Source organism: Alternaria novae-zelandiae (genome assembly GCF_023758075.1).
Source record: "Alternaria novae-zelandiae strain BMP 2774 chromosome Unknown scaffold_4, whole genome shotgun sequence".
Taxonomy (NCBI): domain Eukaryota; kingdom Fungi; phylum Ascomycota; class Dothideomycetes; order Pleosporales; family Pleosporaceae; genus Alternaria; species Alternaria novae-zelandiae.
Genome location: NW_026056964.1, coordinates 1,200,405 through 1,213,411, shown reverse-complemented (window position 1 = coordinate 1,213,411; position 13,007 = coordinate 1,200,405). Strand labels below are relative to the sequence as shown.

General features: G+C 54.8%; 5 protein-coding genes across 5 annotated transcripts; 3 read left to right on the top strand and 2 right to left on the bottom strand.

Moving 5' to 3' along the window:
• Positions 1 to 554: 554 nt before the first annotated feature.
• Positions 555 to 2,042, top strand: J4E88_002913 (uncharacterized protein; the record flags this gene model as incomplete). Its single annotated transcript, XM_049396569.1, has 1 exon — positions 555 to 2,042. The coding sequence occupies one exon, from the start codon at positions 555 to 557 to the stop codon at positions 2,040 to 2,042; it is 1,488 nt and encodes a 495-aa protein (XP_049257917.1).
• A 286-nt stretch (positions 2,043 to 2,328) lies between these two features.
• Positions 2,329 to 3,385, bottom strand: J4E88_002912 (uncharacterized protein; the record flags this gene model as incomplete). The annotated part of the gene is made up of 5 exons (XM_049396568.1): positions 2,329 to 2,549; positions 2,600 to 2,933; positions 2,984 to 3,165; positions 3,213 to 3,312; positions 3,380 to 3,385. The coding sequence occupies 5 exons, from the start codon at positions 3,383 to 3,385 to the stop codon at positions 2,329 to 2,331; spliced, it is 843 nt and encodes a 280-aa protein (XP_049257916.1).
• A 1,762-nt stretch (positions 3,386 to 5,147) lies between these two features.
• J4E88_002911 (uncharacterized protein) lies at positions 5,148 to 7,765 on the top strand (the record flags this gene model as incomplete). Its single annotated transcript, XM_049396567.1, has 6 exons — positions 5,148 to 5,181; positions 5,384 to 5,924; positions 5,974 to 6,051; positions 6,102 to 6,584; positions 6,630 to 7,342; positions 7,392 to 7,765. 6 exons carry the CDS (start codon positions 5,148 to 5,150, stop codon positions 7,763 to 7,765), a joined length of 2,223 nt encoding a protein of 740 aa, XP_049257915.1.
• Positions 7,766 to 8,508: 743 nt separating this feature from the next.
• Positions 8,509 to 10,956, top strand: J4E88_002910 (uncharacterized protein; the record flags this gene model as incomplete). Its single annotated transcript, XM_049396566.1, has 5 exons — positions 8,509 to 8,643; positions 8,723 to 8,853; positions 8,904 to 9,456; positions 9,503 to 10,451; positions 10,502 to 10,956. 5 exons carry the CDS (start codon positions 8,509 to 8,511, stop codon positions 10,954 to 10,956), a joined length of 2,223 nt encoding a protein of 740 aa, XP_049257914.1.
• A 324-nt stretch (positions 10,957 to 11,280) lies between these two features.
• On the bottom strand, positions 11,281 to 12,942 carry J4E88_002909 (uncharacterized protein; the record flags this gene model as incomplete). The annotated part of the gene is made up of 4 exons (XM_049396565.1): positions 11,281 to 12,250; positions 12,301 to 12,701; positions 12,795 to 12,846; positions 12,935 to 12,942. 4 exons carry the CDS (start codon positions 12,940 to 12,942, stop codon positions 11,281 to 11,283), a joined length of 1,431 nt encoding a protein of 476 aa, XP_049257913.1.
• Between the last annotated feature and the right edge of the window lie 65 nt (positions 12,943 to 13,007).

Genomic DNA, 13,007 nt, shown 5'->3' with positions numbered 1-13,007 from the left:
AAGTGGAGGTAACAGTAACTGTGATCTAGAGGCAAAGATTGGTCTGGAGGTAGTAGTAACGGTGCGTGTGCAGCGTATGAAGGAACGTGCCAACATGGAGTCAGGGATCTGGAAAGGCTTATAAAGCAGTCAGCGCGTGTTGATGCAAGATGGCCCGTTGTGGAGTTCGGGACTTTGCCCCACGTTCGCGTCGGTCGCGGGGTCGTCTTCGGCATTTCCATGTGGAGATATCCGTTGCCAGAAGTGCGATCTTGAAATCTTATGTGAAGACTCTAACAACGGAACCAATGCCACTCTGCTTGGTCGTGATTTGTTAAGGAACTAGAAATATGTTCTAAATGTCAGGTTTGCAAGACAGAAGGCAAGATGATATGGGTAAATCATACGCGGCTTCCTTGCGAAGAAAACGTGAGTGCGCGTTTAGCCTATCACGGGTGAGACACGCTTCCGCCTATGCACGCGCATCATCCACCTGAACTCCACACATCCATACAGCCACACACGCATATCGCCTACCACAGCTCTTAGACCTACTCCAAGTCTGCGCGCATAGGATGGCCGATTCGGATTATGATTTCGAGGGGGAAGGATCTGATGACGAGTACATTGGCACAAGGAGCGGTCCATCTACCACACGCGCGCAATCCACAGCACCTGGCAAGAGGCGGAAAGCGGAGGTACCTGTCAAAGAACCACCCAAGCGGCAAGCATGGGAGACAGAGGACTCGCGGACGGTCGCGAAAACGACACAACTGGCAGAGGACGATACAATGGGACTAAGCGTGCAAGAACGGGAAGAAGAGAGGAAACGAAAGCGACTGCGGAAAGACACAAAGCCCTTCCAGCGAGGCATAATCCGCCATGTCGTATTGGTGCTTGACCTCTCGGAGGCAATGATGGAAAAGGACATGCGACCGAACCGCTTCATCACGATGATCAATTACACGCAAGACTACATCCGCGAATTCTTCGAGCAAAACCCCATATCGCAGATGAGCGTCCTCGGCATGCACGACGGCGTCTGCATACGAGTCTCGGAGCTCTCAGGCAACCCGGCAGAACACGTTGCAGCGATACAAGGCTTGAGGAGTAAAGACGATGGCAAAGAGCCCAAGGGCGCACCCAGTTTGCAGAACGCGCTGGAGCTGGCAAGAGCGACACTATATCACACACCAAGCCACGGTACACGAGAAGTCATCGTCGTCTTTGGTAGCTTGTTGAGTTTGGACCCTGGGGACATACACCAGACGGTCAAGGCCTGCGTACGAGACAAGATTCGCGTCAGCATCATCGGCATGGGCGCACGCCTCAAGATCTGCACGGAGATCGTAACGCGGACAAACGCCGGCGACGACTCCGAATACACCATCGCAACCGACCAAGAGATGCTCAAGGAGCTCCTCCTTGCCACCACAACACCACCTGTGATCCGTACGTCGGCACCCGCCGTCGAAGCAGCAGCACCACAAGCCCCCGAGTCCGCAGCAGCGCTCATGATGATGGGCTTCCCTTCGCGAGTCATAGAAGACGAGCTAACAATGTGCGCATGTCACGGCAACCTCACGATGGGCGGCTACACATGTTCTCGCTGCAGCGCAAAAGTCTGCTCCCTACCCATCACATGTCCGTCATGCCAGCTCACCCTCCTCCTCTCCACCCATCTCGCACGATCTTACCACCACCTCTTTCCTCTCCGCAATTGGTCCACGGTCTCCTGGTCGCGCGCCCGAGAGAAGGGTAGCACGCAGTGTGTGGGCTGTCTGGTTTCTTTTAGCAGTCCACCGAGTAGTAATAGACTGAGGACTGAGGCTGAACAAAACGGCGAGGTAAATGGCACGAAGAGAGATGAGGAAGATAGTGAGGCGCAAAAGGCTAGTGAGAGTGGGAGGTATGAATGTCGGACTTGTGAAAGTCACTTTTGCATCGATTGCGATGTTTTTGCGCACATGGTGCTGCACAATTGTCCGGGGTGCTTGGGACGACTGGATCCTGGGGCTGTGGCGGCCGAAGCGAGCAATGGGGATACTGAGATGACTGGATGAAGTAGTCTTGGTAGAGGCTTAGACTTGTATATATCTTGCGACGAGCGATAGATTATCAATATACCCAGTCAGTCGTGCCTCAGCTCTCACGTTTTCGCATTTGCAGACAATTTCTGAACATCAAGTAATTCCATTCAGCAAACATTATGTATATCGTAGCACAAGTTCAGCATGACGCATCAAATGCGTCCAAAGAGCCCCAAAATGGTATACGCTATGCCGGGCAAAAGCCATCATAAGAACATTACGCCGTTGCCTGTACACCCCCGAGATTACCACTTCGTTCCTAATTATATGCGCCCGAGCCAGCGACAGTTGGCATGGGCCAGTCGTCTTCGGTGATGCTCGACCAGAACACCCAAATCATTACTACCGATAGGAGGGTGAAGAGGGTCGAGAATAGACCTCCGTTGATCTTTCCGTCGGTGCCGTTGCAGATGTGAACGCTGATGACATATTGGAAGATTTGACCGATGGCGAATAGTAGGCCTGCTGCGAGGAGATAGACTGCGAGGGAGTTAGTGGGGGCATTAGATAGAATATTGGGGAATCCTTACGCATTGGCTTGCGCTCGCCGAGAACGCGCAGCACAAGGAAAGCTTCCAGGAGGAAGAAGATGACGATGAAGACCAACGGAACGAGCTGGTAGAGGGTGTATAGCGCGTAGGCCTGGTTGGGCACGAAGCGCGTCTGTTCCCAGTAACCCGTCCAGTTGAGTCCAGTGTCGAGGGCAATGTAGCCGGTACCGATAAAGATTACGATCGACGAGATCAAGAGCAGACCGATGGATACTGCCGTGCCGTCGTCAAGTAGTTGGTAGCCCACGGCGCCGTTGAGCATGAGGATCCAGGATGTAGCGGTGATTGCGGCGATGTGGATAGCGACAAAGACCTGTATAAAGATTAGATACTGCAGGTGGATACGTAGAATCGCGTACGTACAATGCGCACAGTGGAATTGAGGGGGAATCCGCCAATAGTGAAGATCTCGCAGATGGAGATGACGATGTATCCGAGGAGGAAGAGCTGCATTTCTCTACGCCCAACAGCGGCCTTCTTTCTTTGCGATCTCCATAGCAGGAACAGCGAGGCGAGGATTGCGATGCCGCAGATTAATATCGAGCCTAGTTGTGTAAGCGGAATGTCGTTGAAGCGCGCATGTGCCTCGTACCCAGATTGTGCAGTCTTTCACCTCCACCAACGGGGAAGCCCTGTAGGATGCAGCCATCTTGCCATCCGTTATCGTCTTTTGTCGAAGCTGGGTTAAAGAGCTGTGAAACATGGGGTTAGCGGCGCGTTCGCGGGTGGTGGTCGGGCAAAGGGGTGGTAGGACGCAACGTACATAGCAGACAGGTAATGTGCTCCAGTTCGAGCCTGTGTCGCGGCAGAAGTCGTCAAACTAGATGGTCAGTTTTCTTCTCGCAGCGTGCAGTCGTCGTCGACATACCTTTCCGTATCTAGACATGCTTTTCGTTTCGGCAGCAACAGCTGCAGGTGAGCCTCAGCCTTGCGGTTTTATGTGGAGCGCTCGTTATCGGGGTGTGCGCACTGCGACAGATAAGAGAGGGCGGTCGGCGCGGATAGGCAAGCGACGTGAAAGCGAATCGTGGAGCGGTCGTGGTCGTGGTCGTGGTGGTGAGAGGTGTAATGATGCGCTGTGGCTGGGGCCGCTGGGAAGCTTCCTCGAAACAATGCACGAAGCCAAGCAGGTCTTCAGCCAAATCCAATCAGGCGCGCCGAGCGAGAGCCAGGTCCGACCGCGAGCTTTCAATGTTTGGTTACCAGGGCGGGCGTGCTGCGCTAAACCAACCCCCTGCAGGCTGAATTTCAATTGAGTTGTCCGACGTCGATTACAGTGAAGGGATGCCTGGCAATTGCGTTAAACACCTTCTTAGGCCTTTGCCAGAAGCAAGAAACAGGAACGCTGCCACACAAACATCTGGGCAGGTAATCAAAACTGGGGTCTGCTGGGCCAATCACTCCCACGGCGCCTTTCCCCTTGCAGCGAGGGGCCGCAGATCACGGAGCATCTGGCGGCAGAGCAAGCCATGGGCCTTGGGCGTGTCATAACCAGCATGACGCAGAACTCCCAACTCTACCGGTGGTACAAGGGCCCTCATTAATTGAGTTGATGGCTTGACGTTGGCGACGAGGCCCTTCCTGCAGCTGTTCAACTCTACAGCAGCACGGTCGACCTGCGGACCTCCTTTGCCCACGAGCGTTGTGTGCCTGGGGGCCGTAAAAGTTAGGTGTTTCGCACTGGAAGCGAGGCCCCAGCTTGCAAACGTCAGGAGGGTCTCCGGCGTCTACTGTATCGACGAGGATGGATTTGACTGATGTTTGTTTAACGCTAGCATTATAGTCGCTTCACCACAGCGTTTTGGGGAGATTGCAAACACTCGAACGCGTTGGGTATATAGAGCGTGTCGAGATCTGTCATATGGCTAAGTCGCGTCTCCAGCAAAGCAACGACGGTTTCTTTGCTTAGTGTTCACCTCGTCCAGTGACGGCAGACTTTAGGGCTGTCACGTTCACGTGCGAAGCGAAAGATGCAAGAACAGAACGCGTCTGAGCCCGCCCATGTTGCTTCTCCGCACGAAGACTGCCATGTGGCCCTGCGTCTCTTTCCTTACATAGCATCGAGTCTCGTGATCTGTATGGAGTTTTTACCACTAGGCGGTGTCCTTCTCTACACCGCATGAGTTGTGCAACATTGAAGTTGATCGCGGCTATCTTTCCGCTTTGCAGTCAGTCTCCACGCGGGGCTCCAATCGTCGACACTACAACCCCAACGTGACCTCGGGACCCGCCTCCACCGCCCCGTACATCCATGGATGGCGCAAAGTTGGTGGTGCACCTCTAGTGTAGGTGTAGTGTAGAGCTCGTGGCTACGTCGTGTGCTGCATCGCGGGATCTAATGTCCGCTATCAAGCCTCCGCCTCAAGCCTCCGGTCAACGGCATCGGATTGTGGTAGCGAGAACATGGCGATCCGTACATCTGGCTGTCACTCGATGCGATACAGCCGCGATAAAAACAAAGCCTCTGCTGCGCGCGTACATCATCGTGCAGACGATGCCGCGCTCGCCAGCAGGCTCCATGCGCACCATGGTCGGACCGAGCAGCGAAGGAGTGTACATGGGTGCCAAGACATGACGGCAAGGCAGCCCGAACAGGGAGCTCACACGTTCGCATGCACCTGTGGACGTCTGATCTCAACCAGGCGCTATCGTCGTGACTGTCTTTTTCCCCATTGTAGCCCAATGCGACCGAGTTCTCACCGCCTTTGCGCTAGCCTTACCAGATCCCTCGTCTCGGCTGCTTGACCCTGTGACGTGCCCCAGCAGCCGCCTTTGGCCTCCTTCGTTCTTCCTACCACCATCTCTCGGAGAAGAGGGCTGTCTCCCAACAGCCTGTGACCTTCACCATTCCGTCCCACTCCAACAGCACCAGGAGGCCTGCCAACATCCCCCTCCACAACCTCTCGAGCTCGGCCCGTCCCCGAGACCACGACTCTGCTTATCTGCTCGACGACCACGATAAGGACAGCGCGCGCTCCTCCTTCGACACCCCATCGTCCGACTCGGACCTCTCTGTCTGGAGCGATACTGGTGACCTCGTCGACCAGCTAGCTGACCGAGAAGATCCCCTCCGCATCAACCTTGAGGCCGGCAACCCGTCGCGGCCACGCCAAAAGCAAAAGCGAGCGCGCTTTGCATCTCAGGACCTCCACGAAAAGGGTGCCCACCAACTCCGGCTCGAAGACATCGAGATCCCCGACCCTGGGCCACGCACTATCTCAAAGGCAGAGCAGATACTCGCTCGCATCATGGCACCCAACGATGGGCCCTCCCGTATTCACGGGTTACACGGAAAGAAGCTGATGTGGGTAGAGCGGATACCACGACAGGAAGCTCAGAGCTAACAGCAGCAGCTACTTCACCAGTGTCTTCGTCTCGTTAGGCGTGTTCCTGTTCGGTTATGATCAGGGAGTCATGTCCGGTATCATCACGTACGCCCTTACGCACCTTCTGTACTTGGCCATGTCTAATAGTATCACAGCGGCATCTACTTCAAAGACTACTTCAACCAGCCTTCCGCCGCCGAGCTCGGAACGATGGTGGCTATCCTGGAAGTTGGTGCCTTTATCTCCTCGCTGGTTGTTGGCCGTATCGGTGATGTGATCGGAAGACGCAAGACCATCTTGTACGGCTCCCTCATCTTCGTCGTCGGCGGCGCTCTCCAGACCTTCGCCAACGGTATCCCCATGATGCTTCTCGGCAGAGTCATCGCCGGTCTGGGAGTCGGATCGCTATCTACCATCGTTCCCGTATACCAGTCCGAAATCTCGCCGCCCCATAATCGAGGAAAGATGGGTTGCATTGAATTCACTGGCAACATCACAGGTTACGCAGTTAGTGTGTGGGTTGACTACTTCTGCACATACATCAAGAACGACTGGTCGTGGAGAGTTCCGCTCTTCATGCAGTGCATTATGGGTCTTCTTTTGGCCGCAGGAAGCTTGCTTATCTGCGAATCCCCAAGGTTTGCTATACACTTCTGATCCAAGAATTTCACTAACACGTACAGATGGCTCTTGGACAACGATCACGACGAAGAGGGTATTGTAGTTATTGCCAATTTGTACGGAAAGGGCGATATTCACAACCCCAAAGCACGAGATGAATACCGAGAGATCAAGATGAACGTTCTGCTCCAGCGTCAAGAAGGTGAACGATCATACAAAGACATGTTTACGCGATACTCCAAACGCGTCTTCATTGCCATGTCCGCCCAAGCCCTCGCGCAACTCAACGGCATCAACGTCATCTCATACTATGCACCGCTCGTCTTCGAAGAGGCTGGTTGGTACGGTCGCCAAGCTATTCTCATGACTGGTATCAACGCCATCACATACCTGCTTTCCACCATTCCACCATGGTACATTGTGGACACGCTGGGTCGTCGGAAGATTCTGCTCTCTGGAGCCCTCATGATGCTGATCTCCCTCTCCGCCATTTCCTACTTCCAGTTCCTGCAAGCTTCTTGGACACCCAACATGGTCGTCATATTCGTCATGATCTACAACGCCGCATTTGGATACTCATGGGGTCCTATTCCGTGGTTGTACCCACCGGAGATTCTGCCCCTCAGCATTCGTGCAAAGGGTGCCAGTCTGAGTACTGCGACCAACTGGGCTTTCAACTGGCTGGTTGGTGAGATGACTCCGATCCTGCAGGAGCACATCCAGTGGCGGTTGTACCTCATCCACGCATTCTTCTGCGCTGCCAGTTTCGTTATCGGTAGGTTTTGGCTGACATTTGGGCTGAGCCGTTTACTAACAAGACTCAGTATATTTCATCTACCCAGAAACTGCCAACGTTCGCCTGGAAGACATGAACTCCCTGTTCGGAGACGCTACCTCGGTCATGCCCACTCCGGAGACCCTGGCACAAGCCGAATCACTTTTCAGCGGAGAAGGCCGCGGCTCTCCTGTTCCATCGCTCGACATCCGCGGACGCCGCGCGCAAGACGAGGCCATTCCTGGACTCAACATTGATCCTCCTGACATCGAGAACGGAAACAAGGACATGGCCAAGGCGGACACCGAGAACGGCGAAGGCATCGGTGGCTGGATCAGCAACATGGTCAAGAGGACGAAGGGCAACGGCGAGGGTGACAGTACGAGCGGAAAGTACAAGCAAGTTGGACAGGACGAGGACTAGAGTACACGCGGTGTACACATCGACAATTCCGCATTTCCTACATATATCTGCGCCATCTCGACAAGCGATGCGCATGTTCCAATATTCACGAGCCAATGGCTTATCGAGCGTTGTTCTTGGGTTGATAGAGTGCGCGTAGCATTTTTTGAGGCGTTTGTTACATGTGTTGAGTAGGCTAGAGAAACACGTCTTCCAAGGGAGACGGAACCACTATCTTTGTGCAGAAAGCTACCGTGGTGAAGGTTTGGTGACGTGCATCGACCTAGTGCCCCTCCCCGTCCTAGCCGGCTGCACATCGGATTACCAGTGCGACGGAACGATTGGGGCCAGGTGAATGGAATTGTGGGTTTCACGTGATAGATGTGAACAGGTGTCGCTTCTCCGTGCCCTGATGCGGCGGCCGGGCTCTAGCTTCCTTTGCTCGTAAGTCTAATTCGGGAACAGGTAGCCCACCTCCTCGATCCCGCAGCGCACGACTTTCTTGCATTGCTCCTTCCCTGCGAGCTTCCTTCCCATGCTCTCACTTGTTTAGGGTTTTCTTCTACGGCCCACGGCCACTTTTAATTGATTGCCTTTCTCTCGAGTCGCTTTAGACCAGGCTGCACCGCGTAGTCGCGCAAGCTCCGTGGTACCGACTACCCGTTCACCACCAAATCCAGCCTCAAGCCACGAATCCCTTCCGCCTTTCTGGACAACTCCGCGAACAACGTCTGAGGTTGACCAGAGCGCCGACTTCCATCACCATGGCATCAACCGCGCGCACCACGGGCGCAGATGCACAGGCGGAGGAGCTGCGGAGGAGAAATGTAGCCGCACAATCACAGGCCTCCGCGCCAGTCGCTGCACAAGTACAAGAGAAGGAGAAATCCAAGGACAAGGTACGCCGTCTTGCACAAGTGGCATCAGAGCTGTCAATATTCTGGTGGCTGCAGGGACCTTTCGCTAACCAAGCCGCAGCCTTTCAACATCATCTCCTTCCTCGACGAATACGAGTTCATTTGGGCCCCTCTGATTTTCACCTTCTTCGCCTTCTTCACGCGCATGTACAAGATTGGCCTCTCGCCAATCGTCACCTGGGATGAAGCCCAGTAAGTATACCGAATCCAAGACGTACATGGCTAGTTCTAACTTGGTGCAGCTTTGGCAAGTTCGGTTCACACTACCTCAAGCGCGAGTTCTACTTCGATGTCCACCCACCGCTCGGAAAGATGCTCGTTGGTCTGTCTGGATACCTCGCTGGATACAATGGCTCGTTCGAATTCAAGTCTGGAGAGACCTACCCTCCGGAGCTGGACTACACCTTCATGCGTCTCTTCAACTCTGCTTTTGGCGCTGTCTGCGTTCCGCTGGCATACTTTACCGCCAAGGAGCTGAACTTCCGCCGTCCAGTTGTATGGTTCGTCACGTTGGCTGTCCTCTGCGAGAACTCGTACACCACCATCAGCCGTTTCATCCTTCTCGATTCTATGCTCCTCTGCTTCACCTTCACCACCGTTTTCTGCTGGTCCAAGTTCCATCGTCAGCAACATGACCCATTCTCTCCTGAGTGGGGTCTCTGGCTGATGCTCACCGGAGTTTCCATTGGTTGCGTATGCAGCGTCAAGTGGGTTGGATTCTTCGTGACAGCGTTGGTCGGACTGTACACCATTGAGGACCTCTGGCACAAGTTTGGAGACCTGAAGATGCCCAAGGTACGTGAAATTGCACTGTCACAGCAAACTAAACTAACGTGTACAGGTTGAGCTAGTCACCCACGTCGCTTTCCGAGTCTTTGGCCTGATTCTTATTCCCCTCGCCGTCTACATGTTCTCCTTCTACCTCCACTTCATCATTCTCGAGAACAGCGGTCCCGGCGACGCACAAATGAGCTCTCTCTTCCAGGCTAACCTGCGAGGAACCGAGGTCGGCAAGAACAGCCCTCTTGAGATCGCATACGGCTCTCGCACGACTCTGAAGAACATGGGATACGGAGGTGGACTGCTTCACTCTCACGTACAGACCTACCCTGAAGGCTCCCAACAGCAACAGATCACTTGCTACCACCACAAGGATGCCAACAACGACTGGTTCTTCTACCCCAACCGCCACGAAGTCGATTACAAGCCCGATGAGGAGCTCCGCTACCCTGGAAACGGTGACGTTATCCGTCTCATCCATGCTCAGACCGGCCGTAACCTCCACTCGCACCAAGTCGCCGCCCCCGTTACAAAGAGCGATTGGGAAGTTTCCTGCTACGGCAACACAACCGTCGGTGACACCAAGGACCACTGGGTTGTTGAAGTTGTTCGCGATGCTGCTTCAAGGGACTACTCCAAGCTCCGAACCCTCACGACCGCCTTCCGTCTGAAGCACAAAGATCTGGGCTGCTACCTCCGCGCTGGCAATGTCAACCTACCTCAATGGGGGTTCAAGCAGATTGAGACAAGTTGCGTCAAGAAGAACAACCCCCGCGACGTCTACACCCACTGGAACATCGAGAGCCACACCAACGAGAGACTACCCCCGGGCAACCCTGGCGACTACAAGTCACCCTTCTTCCAGGACTTTATCCATCTCAACGTTGCCATGATGACATCCAACAACGCGCTTGTTCCCGACCCTGACAAGCAAGACGATCTCGCATCCAGCTTCTGGCAATGGCCCATCCTGCACGTCGGTCTCCGCATGTGCGGCTGGAACGACGACAGTAAGCACCCTTTTCCCATCACCTTAGATATTCCACTAACAAAATCACAGTCGTCAAGTACTTCCTCCTCGGCAACCCCTTCGTCTACTGGGGCAGCACCGCTTCGCTAGGCATTTTCGGTCTTCTCGTCGTCTTCTACCTGGTTCGCTGGCAACGCGGATACAACGATCTCAAGCAATCAGAGATCGACCAGATCCACTACGCAGGTATCTACCCCATCATCGGCTGGGCCCTTCACTACGCACCATTCGTCGCTATGGGTCGTGTCACCTACGTGCACCACTACTACCCCGCGTTGTGGTTCGCCATCATCGTCATGGGCTTCTGCCTCGACTTCACCACAAGAAAGCTCAGCAAGCAGGTACAATGGGCCATCTTCGCCGTTCTGTACGCCATCATCATCGGCTTGTACGTGCTCTTCAGGGCCATCTCCTTCGGTATGGTCGGACCCAGTAGCCAGTGGAAACACCTCAAGTGGTTCGACAGCTGGAGGATCACCGACTAAGCGCCTTCACCCTACGAATCTCCTCTCTTTGTGCTCAATGGCAACGAGGACCTTTTTGCTCGGGGCAGAAGGATGGTTTGGTCTTCTTGTAACAACATGTTTCTTCTTTCTATAAACTTTGGGGTATCTAGGGATCACGGATACCAGGCGGACGCATGCATCAGGGGTTTCTCTACGACCGGGCCAGCGAAGGTGTTTCTAGGGGCGGTATAAAGTATAGAATCTTTCTGGAAGAAAATCACTGTCATGATATAATCTGAGTCTACTCTGAGTCCGAGGTCATGTCTTCACAAGTGCTGATGATGTGTGTATATATTGTGTTTTTCATTTCTTCTCTGGCTTGACTACATGCCTTATCCCACTCTCTGTTATCTCAAACTCGACGCCCCTCCCCTCTGATGGCGGAGCCCACGGCGCGAATACGACCTTGAACCAGCGTCGCCACTTTGAGATGTGGCTCTCCTCTTGCTCATTCCATTGGTCTTGGCCGTTGACAGTATGTATGAGCGGTCTGCTACCAGAAAGAACGGGTATCTTCTTCAGGGCAATGCGACACGCGAGTTGGTTTGTCCAGACAAGTCCCAAAGAAGGCGTCTTTTGGACGTGCGCCTGCTCGTATTGCGAGTCGCCCCAGCCGGTGAACCAGCGTTGTTGGTGGTCGAGAGCGAGGGGGTCTGCGGAGAGAACGATGCTTTCGGCTGGCTGTGAGGCTGGATTAGCGGCATGGTCGTGGTCTGTTCCCTGGCTCGCGCTCTGGTTGCCCTGGCTGTTGGTAGATGTTGTCCGCGATGCTGCGTTTGAGGACGGAGCAGACGGCGCTTTCGTGAAGCGGTCGGCGACTTGATTTGCTACGACAACGGTTATACCTTCTGTGCGGGCGAGTTCCCGGAGGAGGGCACCTAGCTGCACAAGCTGGGTTCCTCTTCTAGCCATGGCCGCAGCTCCATTGCCGGCGCCTTGCTTCTCGAACTCAGCGCGGTAGTTGGCAGCGACGGAGTCCAGGATGACAAGGCCGATGCCATGCTTTCTAATCGCTACGGGTAGCTGGTAGCGTAGTATGTGCTCTTGGGATTCGAGATCTGGGGTTTGTATGCTCAGGACACGCGACAGTGAGGGCTTTTCGTCGGCAGGTAGTGAAGCGAGGGCCGGGTGGGAGGAAAGCAGCTGGGCGAGGCGCTTTGTAGATAGTGTTGCCTCGGTGGATATGTAAACTACTGACTTGGCGAGCCCTTTGGGAGGCGGCAGTTGCGAAGCCAGCAGCAGGGTTAAGAGGAATTGTGTTTTACCGGCACCACTGAAAGTAGTCAGTACAATGTCTAGAACGAACTTCCAAGACTGCCGTACCTCTCCCCGGTAATCTCTACCAGATAGCCACGCGGTATGCCTCCACCCAAGGCGGCGTCCAACTCTTCATCCAAGGTGCTTATACAAGTCCAACCATCGTTCGGGGCATCCGGGATGCCCGAAGCGGAAAGGAAGGAATTGCCGACGGCAGCTTCCTCTCCGCCGAAGCCAAGCTGGAGATGCAGAGCTGCTATCACGGCATCAGCGAGCTTCCTCAGCTCACCGGCGGGCAGCTGGGCGCGTTTGGCGACATCGGCGGCGTCGAGGGTGAGCAGGTCATTGGCGGTGATGAGGGCCTTGTCGAGCGAGGGCAGCAGGTGGGTGTAGGGTTTCGCGTCAAAGTCAGGCAGCACCTGCAGCAGATCCGTCATGGGCCAGAGAGGTGTCGCATTTGCGCGGCTCTGCGGATGGCACGCGCGACTCTCGTTCCGGACTCGCCGTTTCGGTCAAATGTCACGGCGGGCGGAGCGTTGGAGGCGGACGGGATGACTGACGCGTGATGAAAGCTGCTCGCGACTGTTCGAGAAGCTCTTGGCCGCTAGTCGACTAGTCTATTCACGACAGCGTGGTGGGGGTTCCGTTTCTCCTATGGTCCGTGACCTACGTCACACCTGGATCCCCCGCTTCTCCACACGTTGGCATACCTCAGCCACTCTCCAATCCCAGTCATCCCAAGACGGAGCCCAGACATCGACACCTCAGGTTGC